Source organism: Vulpes lagopus, chromosome 6, assembly GCF_018345385.1.
Source record: "Vulpes lagopus strain Blue_001 chromosome 6, ASM1834538v1, whole genome shotgun sequence".
Taxonomy (NCBI): Eukaryota; Metazoa; Chordata; class Mammalia; order Carnivora; family Canidae; genus Vulpes; species Vulpes lagopus.
Genome location: NC_054829.1, coordinates 102,165,758 through 102,185,816, shown reverse-complemented (window position 1 = coordinate 102,185,816; position 20,059 = coordinate 102,165,758). Strand labels below are relative to the sequence as shown.

General features: G+C 38.4%; 1 protein-coding gene across 1 annotated transcript; it reads left to right on the top strand.

The window, feature by feature from the left end:
• Nucleotides 1-10,657: 10,657 nt before the first annotated feature.
• LOC121493338 (myosin regulatory light chain 2, ventricular/cardiac muscle isoform-like) lies at nt 10,658-14,745 on the top strand. The gene is made up of 2 exons (XM_041759116.1): nt 10,658-10,664; nt 14,102-14,745. Exon 2 carries the CDS (start codon nt 14,114-14,116, stop codon nt 14,507-14,509), a length of 396 nt encoding a protein of 131 aa, XP_041615050.1. The 5' UTR covers nt 10,658-10,664; nt 14,102-14,113; the 3' UTR covers nt 14,510-14,745.
• The last annotated feature ends 5,314 nt before the right edge of the window (nt 14,746-20,059 follow it).

The window sequence follows — 20,059 nt, the reverse complement described above, 5'->3', positions numbered from 1 at the left end:
TCTCTCTCTGTCTCTATGAATAAATAAATAAAATCTAAAAAAAAAAAATAGAGGCACCTCCAGTCCTTCTGAGCTTCAGCCGTGATCAGAAGGTAGAAAACTGCATCCTCAATTTCTCTGTAACGTATCGAGACCTATTTGGACAGAAGATTGAGGCATGTAACTTCAAGTGCTCATAGAAAATGTGAATTTCAATTAGAACTGCATATCCCCTCCTGAACTGCATCGCCCTTAGGATAAAAGTCACCATTGCCATTATCCCCAGATTCTTTTTCTGTTGTTTTTGGGCCCTAAATTAATTACAAAGGAAACTCTCAAAATCTTCTGCCAAGATTACTTCCAAGAAAGTGATAGACCCATATTTACCCCTGCCAGGCAAATGATTAACTGATTATTATCATGGGATTAACTCTCCTGTTGCCAGTTTGGCCTTCGCTTGTGCATGGCAAATGCCTGTCAATCCTGAGAGTAAGGGGGATGACAATGAGCTTGCTACCTAAAGGCCAGGTAGTTACCATATATAGAATTGTTTAAAGAAGTCACTGGAAACATGATGAGTTTAACATCTAACATTGGTGGATGTGGCCACTCAAATGACGATTTTAAAAATTAGCACTACAGAAAAGTGCTTCCTGACAAATTTGGTGAAGGGAACATAAATACAAAGCAGCATCTGTTATGGTTAAAAGTGGGGGAAATGTATACATTTATACAAGCAGGACACAAAAGAAAGTAGCCAGACTGAGGAAGGTGATTGTTAGAGTGGTGGGCATCTAGATAATTTTTTAAAAACTCTTGTTGATGTTATAGTATTATGAGTGTAACAAATTTAAAGTAACCAAAGTTGATGGATTTACAGCAAGTGATGGTTTTTTGCTTGAACTACAATAAAAACATCTTAACCTAAACCATGCACATAATCACTGAATCAGAGTGGCCCAAATCCAGATTCTTTGAGCCAAGCAGCTATATGGGGTGATGGATTGGTGAGGCCTCACATCCTAGGATAAGAGCCAAGAGAGCTCAGAAGGGGTAATAGGATCACTTAAGTGAGCTTTCTTTCTCCATAAAGGAGGGCTAATAGCTAAATTCTAAAGCTGGGCTGCTCAGAAGTTATAGGAGTACTGGGTTTGCAGCTAGTTACAAAGAGAAAAAAAAAATACATGTCAATTTCTTCTGGGAAACAGTCCATGAAGATAAACAATAAAGATGGTCTAGTGATGATAAATTGTGCATAGAAAATTGATCAGAAGAAAATGAAATTTGTTTATAGAAGGAGATGGGTCTAACTTACTGGAGGTATACATGTTCTGCAAAAGCAATTAGAATTGGAGTCCTTGAAAGAAGGCCAACTCAGCTAGAAAGCAGGAAGTTTCACTTCCCTCCACGTAATGATGTAGATAAAAATATGGACATTCTATGCCTGTCTGTTTCCAATGAACATTCGTTTTGCATATTAAACTTCAAGAAGACACAGCAGTGACTTCTGAAAATCACAAAGGCTCTAGTTGAGTAGACGCAGATGGCTGTAGCAGTCCTCGATGTATGCTGAAATTTTGAGGTCTAAATTAATCTAGTGGTGAAAAGCTCAGACATAGGAGTCATATAGATTTGGGCTTAAATTCTACTTGTTACTATCTGCATGATTGTGGGCAATGTGCTTAAACTCTCTGAGTCTCTTTCCTCATCAGTAGAGTGGGGGTATGAATACTCTCTTTGAGATCACTGTGTAGTATTGAATGAAATCTACTCAAGATAGTTTAAGAAGAAAGGAGAAATAATTGTAAGGATATGGGTGTCTTACGAACCCCTAAGGACAGGAAGTGTAGTGGGCCTCATAAACAAATGAATCTGGGAACTGAAATACAGTCTGGCACTGATGTGACTTCTGAGTCAGTTAAGGCCAAATGGTCTTTGTATCATTCTTCATTCTCTCCAAAGACTTGAAAATGGATCCAACATGGCTTCTCCAGTAGAACATTTATTGGTTATAACGTTTAACAGAGACCAACTTGGTGATCTATATACAACTACAAATTCTTACCAGAACGAATTTCACTGGCACAGTTTACCTAATGTCAGGTCTGAAGTCAACTGTGACCTGGTAGATAAGGATCTTGTCATATGAAGGTCAACCCCTTCATGGAATGTTAACAGTAAAGGTGTGGGAGCAAATAGAAAAGGGTAAGTTTCTCTATAACTGAAACTTGACTTGCTGAGCATCAAGTGAGATAATGTACGTGAGGAATAGGGCCTGGCATGCAGCTCAAGAAATGGGAGACTGTGAAATAATACAGCTGATAGACAAGGGCCATTAAATCTCATCCACTGAATCTTTTGAAATTGTATTTTCTTGCACTTAGCAGAGAAGGAAGCTCACAGAAACATTATCATCTCATGTCTCTGAATAATTTCTTTCGGAACTGAAGTGGCCACTATGAAAAGGACCTACCTCGGCAGCTGATGTTACTGTGATCAAGTTCTGCCCAGCTGGTGACCACTCCCGTCCTGCCTTCCATCTCTGCAGTCCCTTTGGAGCTTTCCATAGATGTTTACTGTGAGTAGATGGCTGTTTGAAAATCTAGCTAGCAGGGGCATTTGGGTGGTCCAGTGGTTGAGCATCTGCCTTTGGCTCAAGTCATGATCCCAGGGTCCTGGGATCGAGTCCTGCAATGGGCTCCCTGCAGGAAGCCTGCTTCTCCCTCTCTCTGTGTCTCTGCCTCTCTGTGTGTCTTGCATGAATAAATAAATAAAATCTTTTTTTTTTTAAGGCTAGCTAGCAAAATGACTAAATTATTTGGACATTTTCCTTGAGTTTATATAAAAGGCATATGGCTATTGACTAACTTTTTTTCTGACATGACTCTCTCTTCCTTCATTGATTTTGATGAAATTATAGAGTACCAGAAGCAAGACATAGGGTTCAATTGAAAGCTCCATTGAAGTAGTATTTATCCTTTCTGAGCCCCTCTTCTTGTCTGTGAGAAAGTATTCCCCAAGCAGAAAGAAGCAGTCAGTCCCCCCAAAGCCAAGCTCAGCTGAAACACAAACTACTATCCAAGATGTGCTGTTTCATTCCTGCTTGAATTGGTTGTCTATTTTTAGAATTTAAATATTCCCTTTCATTAAAGAGACATTATGAAATAGGTATGAATGCACTTTTTCTCTCACACCTGCAGCAGTTGGGTTTTCTAGGTGGGTGCTGTCTATAAAAGAAAAATTATCCCAATAAACATGTGCTCTATAATTGATACTGCATAGTAGGTAACTTCAAAAAATTCAAAAACCCAAACACACTGAATCGTTTTTCTTTGAGATAATTTGAATGTATTATTGTGCCAATGAAAGAAATACCTTCACTTGTTGGACTGTCAGGTTTGAACAACCAAGAAATATAAAGGATGGCGAAAAGTTAACTTTTCTCTGAAAGATTTTTTAGTGATTTCATAGTGGGAGACATTACCTAACACATTTCCTTCTTTTCTTACTTGCAGCTTTCCAGAATTTACCCTTCAGGGTTAAGTTCTACTTTAGTCTAAGGTCAATATTTATTTTAGAAGCAAGTGTGCCAATGCAATTGTTAGAAGACATCTCATAGAAAACCAGGACACACGAGGTATGAGAGGAAACACACACTTCACACATATCAGTGAAGTGATTATGGTTACCTCTGGTTTAGGCTGGAGAAACTGAGGGAGAGGTCCAATCTTCAACTTGGTTTGGGATAATGTCAGGAAACTATATTTGCCCTGCCTGGACCCAATCCACTCCAGTGCAGACTTCCTGAAACTGCCCAAATGGCCTTGTTAGACTCGACTTAGCAGGCCCTCCACTGCTAGGGAGTAAAGATATGGTTTCATGGTGGGCACATCACATCTAGCTGACATGTTCAGTATTGTATGGACATTGTGGAGAACATCAGAGGTGCTCTTGTTATTAAATGGCTAGGATAGAGGACAGATGGAGAGAAGGAACCAGACTTTAATCCTGATGCTCAAGTGGCCTGTTCTGAGCCTTATATCACTGGCCACTATCTTGTCAACTCAAACTTCTTTCCCAAGCCTGACCTGTGTGTCTCACTGCCTGTTAGGTATCTCCAGTTGGAAAATCCACAGAGGTTGGCATGTCCCAAAATTGAACTCATGATGTTTCTTTCCAAATCATATACCTCCATTCACGAATGGGTTTCAGTGTCCATTCGCATGCCTAAGCCAGAAACCTGGGAGTTACTCTTAGCAATTCCTCTTCTATTTGCCTCTGTGTTTAGTTTCACTCAGGCCAGTTCTACCTCTCAGTAAACCTGTGACTTTGTGGCTTGCACTATTCTTGGGCTCTTTTAAAGTCCACCAACTAGAGTAATTTCTTAATTAAGGGATGGTTAGTTTCCTAAAAGTGAGTCATTTAAAAAAATACAAATGAGGGAGCGCCTGAGTGGCTCAGTCAGTTGAGCATCTGCCTTCCACTCAGGTCACGATTCTGGGGTCCTGGGATGGAGCCCTGCATCTGGCAACCTGCTCAGCAAAGTGTCTGCTTCTCCATCTGCCATTGTTCCCTGCTCGTGCTCTGTGTTTCTCTCAAGTAAGTAAATAAAATTTAAAAGTACATATAAATGAATTTTCTGTAAGAAAGCAGCAGCATCAGAGGTATATCTATCCAAATAAGTTAGAATAGCCATATTGTAGTCATGTAAACTACAGAGAATTTATAGAAAAATAAATGTACCAAGTTTTTTTTTTTCATTAAAAAAATGTTAATGACAGTGGCCCAACAAACTACTGATTCAAGCTTCGCTATCCTCAAACTCTAATGCGCTTACAAGTTCCCTGGAGACCTTGATAAAATGCAGATTCTGATCTAGTTGGTCTGGGATAGGGCCTGAGTCTAAGCCCCACAGTGATGCTCAGACTGCTGGCTAGAAGACCACGCTTACAGTAGCAGGACCTTAGCCTGTCAACCCAAAGTTATGTTCATTTGCATTTATTTTTGTTAAGATTATTTATTTCTGTATTTATTTATTCATGAGAGACACAGAGAGAGCGGCAGAGACATAGGCAGAGGGAGAAGCGGGCTCCCTGTGGAGAGCCTGATGCAGGACTTGGTCCGGGACCTCAGGATCCCTACCTGAGCTGAAGACAGAGGCTCAACTGCTGAGCTACCTAGGTGCTCCTGTTCTTTCACATTTCAAAGAATTCTTGCCCCACATCATCTCTATCCTACTGGAGGAAGTTTCAATCTTGGCTCTTACAGATTAGCGATAATGTGCTGCTACTTTCCCTCTGGAAGGGAATCCCTCAGAGAGATGACCCATTCACATTTTTTCCTGGTAGGTAATAACCTCTATTTTTATACCAAGGGTAGAAGCTTCAACTTGCATGAATCCCAGTGGCATTAAGTGACATTTTACAGACATGTGAACTCTTAAAAGATTAAAAAATAAGAAAGAAAAAGACCACTCTGGGAATACATGTGTTCACAGCGTGTGAACATAAAATCCCTTCAACAGCCACTGAAATGTCACTTTCCAACCTCCTTAGCCACCCTCAGTGGGAGAGAGCTTCCATTGGACAGCAAAAGACTCCAAAAACATCGTCAGGCAATACAAACCTAGTTATCCTGGACATAACACATGAGTATTTTCCCTAAGACAATTGTGAAGTTTTTCATCACTTTATTTTGAAAATGCAAAGAGTTGTAAAGGCTGATATTTCCCTAAGACAAAATTTTTATATATTTTTTTACCCGGAGAAGATCATGCTATATGTACATCAGCATCTTGCACTTTTTTCACTTAATGTTGATATTGGGCATCTTTATGGATACTATAGTTTTTAGCATATGGTTTTTGATACCTAAGTAACCCTTTTAAAAACATATTTTTATGCATTTTGAAATTGTAGTTAAAATCCTTTTGGCCTGAGGTGGAGGGTTCATATTCATTAATTGAAAAAAATTAGTCATATGACTCGGAATTACATTGGATTGCTAACACTTCTGGAATGCTTCCTCTATACCAGATACTAATACTAACTGCGTTACAAGCATTATTGCATTACATTCTGAGGCAAAATTTAATGTAGGATGTTTCAGGCTACTATGCAGAAGCAAATCGCTGCTCTGAGCTGTCTGCCAAAACCATTCTGCCTTCAGCATTGTGTTTCCTTATTTGTCCTAGCATTTACAGTGACAAAAACAAGACTTGACTTCTTATGAAATATTAGTTCTATTTAAAACTGAATATTAACTACTTATTGCTAATGACAGGAATGAAGAGAAAAAGAGAAGACAGTCTAAAGAAAATCACTTGGATAGATGAATTAGTGGCACGTCATTTTGGCAGTGTTTCAGGCCAGCTCCATAACCAACTTTATCATTATGAAAGAATTTCAGTGGGCATTCCTGCTTAGGTGAAAGACTACTCAAGTGGAAGAGCAAGATCTAATAAAAAATGAAAAATTATTTACTTTACAGTAGTTAGGCAGGCACAGGATAGGAAGCTCTAAATGGAAATGGAAAGTTATTTGGGAGAAAGCCAGGTACTTCTGTAGGCACTGCCATGGTCATCAGATGGGTGATTTACAAGGACCAATCCCTGGTGAATGCTGAGGCCTGTTGTACCGGGTCCTTTGAATTGGTCTTCTCTCTGTTCCCTCTGGCACTAATCTAGTTCAAGTTTCTATGAATTCTCATCTAGGCTATTAGAGCAAACTCCCACTTGGTCTCACTCCCATGCCCGCCCTGACCCAGCTCATTTTTTACACTGGTGACAAACCCGCCTTTAAAAATGCAGAGCTGACTTTGTCATTTCTCTACAAATCCTTCAGTGATGCTCTGTCAAGTACAGGGTGAATGGAGTCTCAGCACTCTTCTTGGCACACGAGTTCCCCACAGCCTGCCCTCTCTTCTCTCTTCACTCACTTTCCCCCACCCCTTGACTCTGTGCTCCAGAAATACCATGCTGCATACAGTTCCCCAAAATATACTAGGGTACTTCATTCTCAGGGGGCCATACGCCACTCCTTGCATCTGGAACCACTGGCTACTGTGGCCATATCTCGAACGCATGTACTATCTGTTTTGCTTACTTATTCTCAGAACCTAGCGCAGCACTTACAATATATGTGGAATAAATGCCCCCCCTTTATTTCTTCTCCTACCTCCTCTGTGTTAACTATGATACCTGGAATATGCCTCAGGTGATGCAATTTTTTTTCATCATATGGCAATTTTTTATGTCCCTGTTTTCTCCCATTAGAGAGTAAAGAGGTTGAAGTTTGTAACTGAAGACAATTTCCCATTCATCTTTGTGGGGTAAATATTTAGCACAGAGTCAGAGTTCAGTAGTTTTTTGGTTGGTTGGTTGGTTGGTTGGTTGATTGAGTTTTACATGGATTTCAGTATATGACTTTTTCTTCTATGTATTTATTCATTTTCAGATAAATTCTTCTAGGTGGGATTCCCTCAGCCGAAAGGTATAAACATACTTTTGCTTCTTAATACATATGATCAGATTGCTCTCAGGATGTCACCAGTTAAGTGTTTCATTACTTCGGAATGCCAGCAGTACCATATGAATGCATTCAATATTACCACAACTTCATTTATATCTGTTGGATGGTTTTAATATTTATTATTTTAAAAAATAATCTAGTAGGATTATGTGCATGGCAAATGGCATGGCAGATTGTTTTTAGATAGATTTTTTTTTCAGTTTTTCTAAGCTGCTTACTTCAAAAAGAGAAAGGAAAAATCTGGAAGAGTGCAGGGAAGGAGGAACCTCCAGGGTGTGCTGGGATCACATCCAGAAATTTCAGCACATTTCTCTTCAGTGCTCCCCCACTTTCATTCTATTGGCTTATTATTTTAGCATTGGAAGTCCAACCTGCCTCGGGTTGGACTTTCAAACAGGTCACTCTTCAAAGATGAGTCGAACTTTTGTTGTATATGAGATTAATCTAGAGAAGTTATCCTTAATTAGGATGAGTAATTGAGGCAAACCCTCTTTTTCAACTTTTCCAGCTCTGGTTAGGCAGCTTTCTAACATTTTCTTGAGTTCATGGATGATTTCTGACTTTTAGACATTTTAGTTCACTGAAGTGACATTTATTTAGTAACATCGAAGTCCTCTGGGTCTGTCTTCCTCATCCTCACCTTCTACGTCTCTGAGCCATTTGAGGTTGGAAATATACTGAATGACAATCTCACACCCACGCTGAAAACGTACCTACTAAGTGACTAAGTTCGCATCTTTCTGAATCTGCAGAACCTGCAAGATAGCAAGAGGTAGAGCCTCTTGCTGTTTCCTTTCCTAAGAATCCCGGGATGCTAATCAAGGGTAGGGGAGGTGGGTGGAAAAAAGAGAAGCACGGAGCAGGGGAAAGGAAGCACTCAAGGCAGCTATTGCCGTTCTCATCAGACTTTCTGTTTGGATAGCACATCACATTTGGCTGGGCCTGAAAAGCAAAATCCTCTATTTAATGAGCCAATAAAATGCCTGGAGCACCAGTGGGCTTGGGGAGGCTTGACTCTCCACTAAGCTAAAAGCCGATAATTGAGCCCGTGTGCCAGCTGGGACCTGGAGGTTTCTACTCAAAGAGCCGTGGCTTTAACATTTTTTTTTTCCTTCTTCCCCTCTCATGTACAGCCAGCTTCTGATGAGGACTCCGATTCTCCCGAGAGTTAACTGCTATCACCTCAATTATTTTGATTAACCCTTAACTCTGAGAGTCTCCATTTACTGACATGCCACATTAACGGCAATACTCCCGTGTAAATGCCTGCGGGGGCCGGGGTAAACCGGGTCCGATGCCAGGACCATGAGGTTGAGCCTTTTTATTTTTTTTTAAGCTTGAAATCGAATTGTGACTGTTTCTGCTTCAGAAACACACAAGGGAAAAGAAAAGGTTAGCAGGAAAGACCCTTTCATATAATTTTAAGTTAATCTCCCCCTTCAAGTGACAAGTTTGGCTGTGAGATTGCTTTAGTGGGGATTTTTAAAAAAACAAATTGAAGGGAGTCCATTCCTCCATCGTGTGCTTAAATAATTTGCACAAGATATCTGACCCAACATTCCTGGAAGTCCCCAGTATGTGTGCCCTGAGTTAGAGTTGATTCTGCTGGGAGTTTTACATGAACTCTTTCTTGAGATTTGTGGGCTGGTGGTAGAGAATTGTCCTGTGTATTTAAGAAACTTAAAACAGCAAAACAAACAAACAAACAAAAAACAAAACAACAACAAAAGCACCCACAAACCATTATTGCCTTAGTTATTCAGGCTGCTATAACAGAATGCCACAGACCAGATGCTTCTAAACAACAGAAATTTATTTGAGTCCTGGAGGCTGGTAAGTCCAGGATCAAGGCACCAGCACATTCAGTGTCTGATGAAAGAAAGCCAGAGTCCTGGTTCATAGATGACTCTCTTCTTAATGCCCTCACATTTGGAGTCTCTTTTATAAGGGTACTAATCCCATTCACCAGAGTCTAACCTTGTGATCTAATCACTTCTTAAAGGCTCCACCTCCTAATATCATGATGATGGGTATTAGGGATTAACATATGAATGTGAGGGTACACAAACCTTCAGTCTCCAGCAATTATGATAGACTAGCTCAACTATAATCGCGGACTTAGAAGTCTAATGTGGTTTTCTTTGAGCTTGATCCAGAACCTGGATCCTATGGTGTGAGATATGATAAAAGAAACTAATTGAATGTCCAAAGTCACTGAGGTTCTGGTAGGTTTCTCAAGGTGCATGGAAAGAAATTCAAGGAAATATTCTATAATGATTTCTTTTTTTAAAAAAAGATTTTTAAAAATTTATTTATTAGAGACAGAGAGAGAGAGAGAGAGAGAGAAACAGGCAGAGGGAGAAGCAGGCTCCATGAAGGGAGTCTGACATGGGACTCGATCCCAGGTCTCCAGGATCACGCCCTGGGCTGAAGGAGGAGCTAAACTGCTAAGCCATCGCAGTTGCCCTCTATAATGATTTCTATGTCAAGTTTAATACCTACTATGACTGCACATCCTCAAATTTTATATAGGGCAATGGGCAAATTTAAGTGAAGATAAGTCATTACAATTTAGGAAAGTATATTCTATTATAGACAAGAGCAGCTTTGTCAATCTTTTGCCATTTCTTTTGCAAAGATATTTCATGCTACATTATTCTTCTTTCATTTAAAAATATCTTTAGGGCATTTGATATAATTATCTAGTATAGTCATATAGGATAAAAGGGTCTGTTTAGCATATTTTAGTCAAGAAATAATTCCCCTCTGGTCTATATTTGCACACTGTCTGTACACACAGTCCAGCCAATTGGGAAACCAACTTGAAGACTCATCTTCTAGAGGAATTTTTCCCTTCTTTTTTTTTTTTTTTAAAGGGGGGATGCAGAGGGAGAGGGAGAGAGAGAAGCCCAAATAAGTTCTATACCCAGCACAGAGCCCGAAGTGGGGCTCGATCTCACAACTGGAAGATCATGACCTGAGATGAAATCAAAAGTTGGACACTTAACTGACTGAGGCACCCGAGCACCTCGCTTTTATCTCCTTCCTGTTGCCCTTTGTATCTCATATCTTCTACATTAATCTCATGTCATTTGAGAACTAGAATTGATATTTCAGAAGAAGTTAAGAAGAAATTAAAAATTGCAAATGAAGGAGGTAAACAGTGAATAAACAGCAAGTCATGCCTGGAAAGTCCTGCTCAGACACCCCCCCCAACCATATTTAAAGGGGTTTTGAGGCTCCTGTATGGAGCTCCTCATGTGTTCTTAATTACAAATTATTCTCATGTTTAAGGACTTTCCTCCATAAACCAGACTCTTCTTCAAGAAGGTACACATGGCAAAACTTCGTTTGGAAATAAAAATTTCATTTGTATCCATTAAAACTTAAATTGAGGGCAGCCCAGGTGGCTCAGTGGATTAGCACCACCTTCAGCCCAGGGTATGATCCTGGAGTCCCAGGATTGAGTCCCACGTCGGGCTCCCTGCATGGCGCCTGCTTCTCCCTCTGCCTGTGTCTCTGCCTTTCTCGCTCTCTGTGTCTCTTGTGAATAAATAAATAAAATCTTAAAAAAAAAAAAACTTAAATTGAGATCCATCACTGTTGAATAAAACTGGAATCAGTAATAGTTGATAAAATTAATATAGCCATGTATTAAAAACAATTTATTAAAGTAAGTTCCAGAGATTCACTTTAAAATTGAGAACAGATTTTCTTGGCTTTAAGTTTTGAAATCAATCCATATGCTTTAATCCTTCCACTTATCTCAATTGTTCTCAAATGTTAGTGTGCATGAATCAGAAGCAGCTGAAGGGCTTGTTAAAACCCAGATTGGTGGACCCCACTCTGAGCCCTGATTCAGTAAGGCTGGGTTAGGGCCAGAGAATTTGAATTTCTAAAAGTTCCCAGGTGTGATGGGCAAAACTCTAAAGATGTCCTACCAGGAATCCCATCCCCTGGTTATACAATTAGAATCTAGCCTGGGAACTGCTGTGGAGAGCCTTTGCAGATGGGATTCTGGTTGCTAATCAACTGACTTTAAAATAGGAGATTATCTTGGTTTATCTGGGTGGACTCAATGTAACCACATGAGCCCTTAAAAGCAAGAGGGGAGGTCAGAGAGAGTTCAAGCATGAGAAACATTCACTCTGTCCTTGCTAGCTTTGAAGATAGAGGGGGCGGTAAGCCAAGGATGTGGTTGGCTTCTGGAAACTGAGAACAGCTTCAAACACCCCAAGGAAAGAGACCTCAGTCCTACATGGAACTGAATTCTGACAACAACCTGAATGAGCTGGAAAGGGGATTCATTCCCAGAACTTCTAGAAAGAAGTGCATCCCTGATGACACCTTGATTTTGGCCTTGTGAGACTCTTACAGAGGACCAGCTGAGCCATGCTATGCCCAGACATCTGGCCTACACAAACTGTGAGATAATAAATTTCTGTTATTTCCATCATTAAATTTGTGGTAATATGTTAGAGTGGCAATAGAAAATTAACACACATGGTAATAACACTGCTGCTGGTCCCAGAAACACAACTGGAGAATCACTGGCTTCTTTTTTTATAAATCTTATTACCAACTTACAACTTCTAAAAAAGTTTATTCATTTGCTTTGTTTTTCTAGAGAGTAAACACTAAGGTGAAGGTTGCTATTTTTATTACTTAAAATGAAATTATATGTAAAATGTTTAGAAGAGTACCTAGCCCTTGCTGAGTGTTCAGTAATGAGTAGCTGTAATAATAACTTACACGATTAGGTGTATTTACCTAAAATGCTCTCTGCCAGGCATTGTGCTAATTATTTACAATGAATTTGCCTCATATTAACTCAATGAGGTAGATGCAATCATTGTTCTCATTCTATAGACGTGCAAACTAAAGTTCAGAGGAACCTTGCCCAGAATCAGGCAGTGAATGAAAAATGGAGGTGATAGGTAAACACAGGCAGTTTGATTCTAGAGCCTAAACTCTTCATGGCTATTGATTTCTTATATTTTTTCACAGCTGATTATGCATTCATCTTGTTTACCACTCAAGCTAAACATTCCTACATAGTTCTACAAAATAATAAAGCTTAAGCTATATAATTTTGTCTTTTTCAAACTCTGCTAACATAATAAAGCATATCATTCACTGAGCCAGAATCTATTGAACAAGTAACTGCATGGCAGGCTCTATGCTGGGATTGAGTTTACAGATTTGTGAGTGGTCCCTACCCCGCTGAATTTATAAAATCGGCAATCATCAAAGTATGTAGAGAAACACTATAGAGTATTCCTAGTAAAATCAGAAACAGTACATCAATGCTATAATCATTATTATTTACCATGACACTTGTAGTTGCAATGCAACTAGATTTGCCCGAATTAGCAAATAAAAATATAGGACAGCCAGTTTAATACGAATTTCACAAAAACAAAATAATTTTTTAGTATTGATATTTGTAAAATATTGGATGGGAAATACTTAATCTATTGTTTAACTGAACAATAACTGAACAACTGAACTGAACTGGTCCTTTATTTTATCTGGCAGATAGACTAAAGAAAACTAAAGATATAGGACTATAATTTGCAACTAATCAACTGAAAAACTATTAGTAGCAGCAGAAGATAAGTTAAATGGCGATAAAATATATAAAAGTCAATGGCTTTTGCATACATTAATCGTAATTAGTTGGAAAATGTAACAGATAATAGTACTTCTTAAGTTTGTTAAATTGAGATATATTGGACATATTATACTGCATTAGTTTTAGGTGTACAACATAATGATTTGATATATGCATATTATATGATTACCATAATAAGTTTAATTAACAATAATCACACATAGTTACAATTTTTTTCTTGTGATGAGAACTTTTAAGATCTATTCTCTTGGCAACTTCCAAATATACAAAGCCATATTGTTAACTGTAATTATCATGCTACATATTACGTCTATAGAACCTTTTAATCTTATAACTGCAAGTTTGTACCTTTTGACCAGTTTACCCATTTCTTCCACCTCCAACCCCCAACCCTTCTTGCCTCTGGCAACACCAATCTTTTCTCTGTCTCTATGAGTTTGGTGTTTTTAGATTCCACATGTAAGTGAGATAATACAGTATTTGTCTTTCTCTGTCTTCTTTTACTTATAATGTCTCCGAAGTCCATCCATGTTGTCACAAATGGCAAGATTTCCATCTCTTTTACCCCTGAACAATATTCCATTGTGTTTGTGTGTGTGTTTGTGTGTGTGTGTGTGTGTGTGTGTGTGTATATACACATACCACATTTTCTTTATCCATTTATCCATTAATGGGCACTTTGGTTGTTTCCATGCCTTAGCTATTGTAAATAATGTTGCCGTGAACATGGCGGTGCATACATCTCTTCAACATAGTGATTTCATTTCCTTCAGATATATACCCAGAAGTGGGACTCCTGGGTCCTATGGTAATTCTATTTTAATTTTTTGAGGAACCTTCACACTGTTTCCATAGAGGCTGAGCCAATTTACATTCCCACGAACAGTGCACAAGGGTTCTTGTGGGCTCCTCCACCCAACTTCTCCTGGGCTGACCAGCCAAATGCCCCCTTCCACAGGCTTTCACCATCATGGACCAGAACAGGGATGGCTTCATCGACAAGAATGATTTAAGGGACACCTTTGCTGCTCTTGGGCGTGTGAACGTGAAAAATGAGGAAATTGACGAAATGCTCAAGGAAGCTCCAGGTCCAATTAACTTTACTGTGTTCCTAACAATGTTTGGGGAGAAACTTAAGGGGGCAGACCCCGAGGAGACCATTCTCAACGCATTCAAAGTGTTTGACCCTGAAGGCAAAGGGGTGCTCAAGGCTGATTATGTTCGGGAGATGCTGACCACACAGGCAGAGAGATTTTCCAAAGAGGAGATTGACCAGATGTTCGCCGCCTTCCCCCCTGATGTGACTGGCAACTTGGACTATAAGAACCTGGTGCATATCATCACCCACGGAGAAGAGAAGGACTGAGGGGGCTCACCAACCAACCCTGGGCTTGTCTTTGGTGGGGATGTAGTCCCTGCCCTCCTCTCACTTTGCCCAGTAATGCTGCCATCCCTGCTACCGGCCCGTTAGTCGTGTGGCTGCCTCATTAGCCACCTTCATCTTCTTTGCAGCCTCTGTGGCATATAGATACCACGTGGCCACATATCCTGTAGATGGAAATCCATCCAGAAGCTGTGTTCAAATAAATGAGAGGTTGTCTATTTGTTAAAAAAAAAAAAAAAAAAAAACCAGCCCAGGGACAAGATGGAGAGCTTTTTTCTGGGGGAGACGCTTAAGTACCTGTATCTGCTCTTCTCTGATGACCCAGACCTGCTCAGCCTGGACACCTATGTGTTCAACACGGAGGCTCACCCCTTGCCCATCTGGGCCCCGCCTAGGGAGGTGTGATGCCCCTGTGGGCCCTGCCTCAGTTGTGACACATCCTTCCTGTGATTCAGGGTTGTCTTGTTCTCTAGAGGAGAGTTTTTCCTTCTTCCTGTGAATCTTGAATCATGTTTACATTCCGAATACCCAAATATCTTCTCGTCTGCTGGTGCTTGGCCCCATTTCCATCCCTGTATCTCCAGGGCTGCTCTGGGTCACCCCACATCATGTTCAGAGACAGTAGCTGAAGGGACGTACCAACATGGGGTCAGCCTGGGGTATCAGAGCTGGCACGTATGCTGGTCCGAGGGTCTCAGTGCGCCTGGCGGACTGTGGTATTTACACATGGACTCGGGGATCCTCTCCTGGCCCTGCAGGGGGCGCCAGGAGAGGTGGGGGACCAGTTCATCCTGCTCCTGGACCACGCCAAGGAATGGACTTTCCAGGCAGCATAAAATTAATGTTTCCCATGAAAAAAAAAAAAAAAAAAAAAAAAAGGGATCCCTGGGTGGCGCAGCGGTTTGGCACCTGCCTTTGGCCCAGGGCGCGATCCTGGAGACCCGGGATCGAATCCCACGTCGGGCTCCCGGTGCATGGAGCCTGCTTCTCCCTCTGCCTGTGTCTCTGCCTCTCTCTCTCTCTCTCTGATGACTATCATAAATAAATAAAAAAAAAAATTAAAAAAAAAAATAGGGGCCATCAGGGGCCGGGCAGCTCGAGTGATACACATCATCAATGCTGAGATGGAGAACTATGAAGCTGGTGTTTATACAGAGAAGGTTCTGGAAGCTACAAAATTGCTTTCTGAGACAGGTAACATGGATAGTAGATTCAACCAGAATGTCCATGCCATGATTAATTTCCATATTTGAATAAATCTTTCTCATTATCTTAAAAAAAAAAAGAGTTTATTTAGCCATAAAAAAGAATGAGATCTTGCCACGTGCAATAACATGGATGGACCTGGAGGGCATAATGCTACGTGAAATAGACAAAGAAAAGCAAATAGCATATCACTTCACTTATATGTGGAATTTAAGAAAGAAAACAAATTTTAAAAAGGGACAAACAGAATAGATTCTTATATACAGAGAACAAACTGGTGGTTGCCAAAGGGAAGGTAGATGGGGCGAATGGATGATAAAGGGGATTAAGAGTACGCTCATTCCAATGAGCACTAAGTAATATACAGAATTGCTAAATAATTATATTATACATCTGAAACTAACACTGTACATTAATTATACTTTGATTAAAAAAATAAAAGGATGAAAATTAGATGATCATTTCAACAGATGCAGAAAAAGCATTTGGCAAATTTCAACATCCATGATAAAAACTCTCAACAAACCAACTATACAAGGAACATATTCCAACACAATAAAGGTCAATATAACATAAGTTCACAGCTAACATCATACTCTAACAGTGAAAAAGTTCAGAGCTTTTCTTCTAAGGTCATGAACAAGATGAGGATGTCTGCTCACTATTTTTTTCTTTATAGTATTAGCAGTCCTAGCCAAAGTGGTTAAAAAGATTTAAAAAAAAAAAAAGATGCCACAAAACTGTTGGGACTAATAAAAAAAATTCAGCAAGTTTGCAGGATACAAAAAAAAAATCAATATAGAAAAATGAGTTGTATTTCTATACACTAATAATAAACTATCAGAAAGTGAAATTAAAAATACAATGCTATTCAATTGAATCAAATAAAATACCTGGAAATAAATTTAACCAAGGAGATGAAAGACCTGTACATTGAAAACTGCAACACATGGATGAAATAAGATATGAATAAGTGGAGATATTCAATGCTCATGGATTGGAAGGATATTAAAATGTCTGTAGTATTCGAAAATATACAGATTCAATGCAATCTTTATCAAAATTTCAATGGCATTTTTCAAAGAATAAAGGATCCTAAAATTTACATAGAACTACAAAAGATCCCAAATAGCCAAAGCAATCTTGAGAAAGAACAAAACTGCAAACATCACAATTCCTGATTTCAAACTATATGACAAAGAAATCCTAATCAAAACAGGATGGTATGGACATAAAAACAGACATATAGATCAAGGGAACAGAACTGAAAGCCCCAAAATTAAACCACATATATATGGTCACTTAATTTATAATAAAGGAGCCAAGAATATATACCATGAGGAAAGGTTAGTTTCTTTGATAAATGCTGTTGGGAAAACTGTACAACCACATTCAAAAGAATGAAAATGAACTATTTTATCACACACACACACACAGTAAAGTGAACATAATTTAAAGACTTGAACATAAGATCTACAGCCTAAAACTGCCAGTAGAAAACATAGGTAGTAAGCTCTTTGACATTGGTCTTGGCAATGATTTTTTAAATTTGGCACCAAAAGAAACAAGAACAAAAAGAAACAAGTGGGATGACATCAAACTAAAAAACTTCTGCACAGCAAAGGAAACCATCAACAAAATAAAAAGGCAACCTATCGAATGGAAGAAATTATTTGCAAATCCTATCTGATAATGGCTTCATGATATATATCATACAAATAGCCAATAGTTACCTGAAAAGATGCTCACCGTCACTGATCATCAGGGGAATGCAAATCAAAAACCACAATGAAATATCACCTCACACCTTTTAGAATAGCTATTATAAAAACACAAGAAATAACAAGTGTTGGCCAGGATGTGAATAGCCATAACTTGGCTATTGTAAGTAACGCTGTAATAAACATGTGGGTGCATATATCTTTTCAAATTAGTGGTTTCATTTTCTTTGGGTAAATATCCAGTAGTGGAATTACTGGATCATATGGTATTTCTATTTTCAATTTTTTGAGGAAACTCCATACTGTTTTTCACAGTGGCTGCACCGATTTGCATTCCAACCAACAGTGTGTGAGCACTCTTTTTTTTTTTTTTTTTTTGTTTACATCCTCATCAACACTTGTTATTTCTTGTCTTTTTGATGTTAGCCATTCTGACAGGTGTGAGGTGATATCTCATTGTAGTTTTGATTTACATTTCCTTGATGATTAAGGATTTTGAGCATCTTTTCATGTGTCTGTTTGCCATTGTATGTCTTCTTTGGAAAAATATCTATTAAGCTCTTCTGCCCATTTTAAGTTGTATTATTTTATTTACTTATTTTTTGTGGTGTTGAGTTGTACAAGTTCCTCATGCACTTTGGATATTAAGCCCTTATCAGATATATCCTTTGCAAATATCTTCTATTCAGTGGGTTGCCTTTCTATTTGGTTGATGAATTCCTTCACTATGCAAAAGCTTTTCATTTTGGTGTAGTCCCAGTAGTTTAATTTTGCTTTTGTTTACCTTGCTTGAGGAAACCTCTAGAAAAATGTTTCTATAGCTAATGTCAAATTACTGTCTATGTTTTCTTCTAGGAGTTTTATGATTTCAGGTCTCACATTTAGATCCTTAATCCATTTTGACTTTATTTTGGTATATGGTATAAGAAAATGGACCAGTTTTATTCTTTTGCATGTAGCTTTCCAGTTTTCCCAGCACCATTTGTTGAAGAGACCATCTTTCATTTGTTAATACACATTGTGCTACACCCTGATTAATTTGCATCCCTAGAAGACATCTCACATGGTCATGGTGTATGATCTTTTAAATATATTGTTGAATTCAGTTTGCTAATACTTTGTTGAGGGTTTTTTGCATCTGTGTTCATCAAATATTTTGGCCTGCAATTTTCTTTTCTTGTAGTGTCCTTGTCTGGTTTTGGAATAAAAATAATAATGGCCTTGTAAAATGAATTTCTATATTTTTTGAAAGATTTTGAGAACAGTTGGTGTTAATTCTTCAAATGTTTGGTAAGGTTCACCTGTTCTGGACTTTAATTTGTTGAGAGCTTTTTCATTACTGATTCAATCTCTTTACTAGTAATTGATCTGTTCAGATTTTCTATTTCTTCATGATTCAGTTTTTGTAGGTGTGTGTTTCTAGAAATTTTCTTCTAGGTTGTCCAATTTTTGGCATAAAATTATTAATAGTACTCTCTTACAATCCCTTATATTGTGGTATCAGTTGTAATGTCTTCTTCATTTCTGAATATATGTATTTGAGTCCCCTCTTTTTTTTTCTTAGTCTAACTAAAGGTTTGTCTATTTCATTTGTCTTTTCAAAAGCTAGTTTAGTTTAACTTTTCTATTGTCTTTTTTTATCTCTAATTCAATAATTTCCACTCTGATATTTTATATGTCCTTCCTTCTATTAATTTAGGTCTTTCTTTCTCTTTCTTTCTTTCTTTCTTTCTTTCTTGTAGTATAAAGCCAGATTGTTCATTTGAGATCTTTCTTTTCTCCAAATGTAGGTGTTTATTATGAACATTCCTCTTAGAATTGCCTTTGTTGAATCATATACATTTTGGTATGTTTTATTTTCATCTTCAAGTATCTCAAGATATTTTCTATTTCTCTTTTGGTTTCTTCAACCCATTAGTTGCTCAGGAGGAGGCTTTGTATTGTCCATATATTTGTGAGTTTTCCATTTTCTCCTTGTAATTGATTTCTAGTTTCATACCATTTTATGGTTAGAAAAGATGGTTAGTATGGTTTTGGTCTTATATTTATTGAGACTTGTTTTGAGCCCGATATATGATCTATCTTAGAGAATGTTCCATATACAAATGTGTATTCTTCTGGTTTTGGGTAGAATATTCTGGAAATGTCTGTTAAGTCCATCTGTGTAATGTTGTATTTAAGTCCAATGTTTCCTTATTGATTTTCAGACTGGATAATCTATCCATTGATGAAAGTAGTGTGTTAAAGTCCCCTGTGTAAATTGTATACCTGGTTATTTCTTCCTTTAGGTCTGTTAATATTTGCTTTATATATATATATAGGTGCTCCTATGATGGGTGAATAAATATTTACAATTGTTATATTTTCTCTTCAGATTGACTCCTTTATCATTACATAATGACTTTGTCTCTTATTACTGTGCTTAAGGTCTATTTTGTCTGATATAAGAGTAACTATGCCTGCTTTCTTTCAGATTCCATTTGCAATGTAATATATTTTTGCATCCTTTCACTTCCAGTCTGTGTCCTTAGAACTAAAGTGTCTCTTGTAGGCAACATATATAGTTGGGTCTTGCTTTTTTAATACATTCATCCACTCTGTTTTG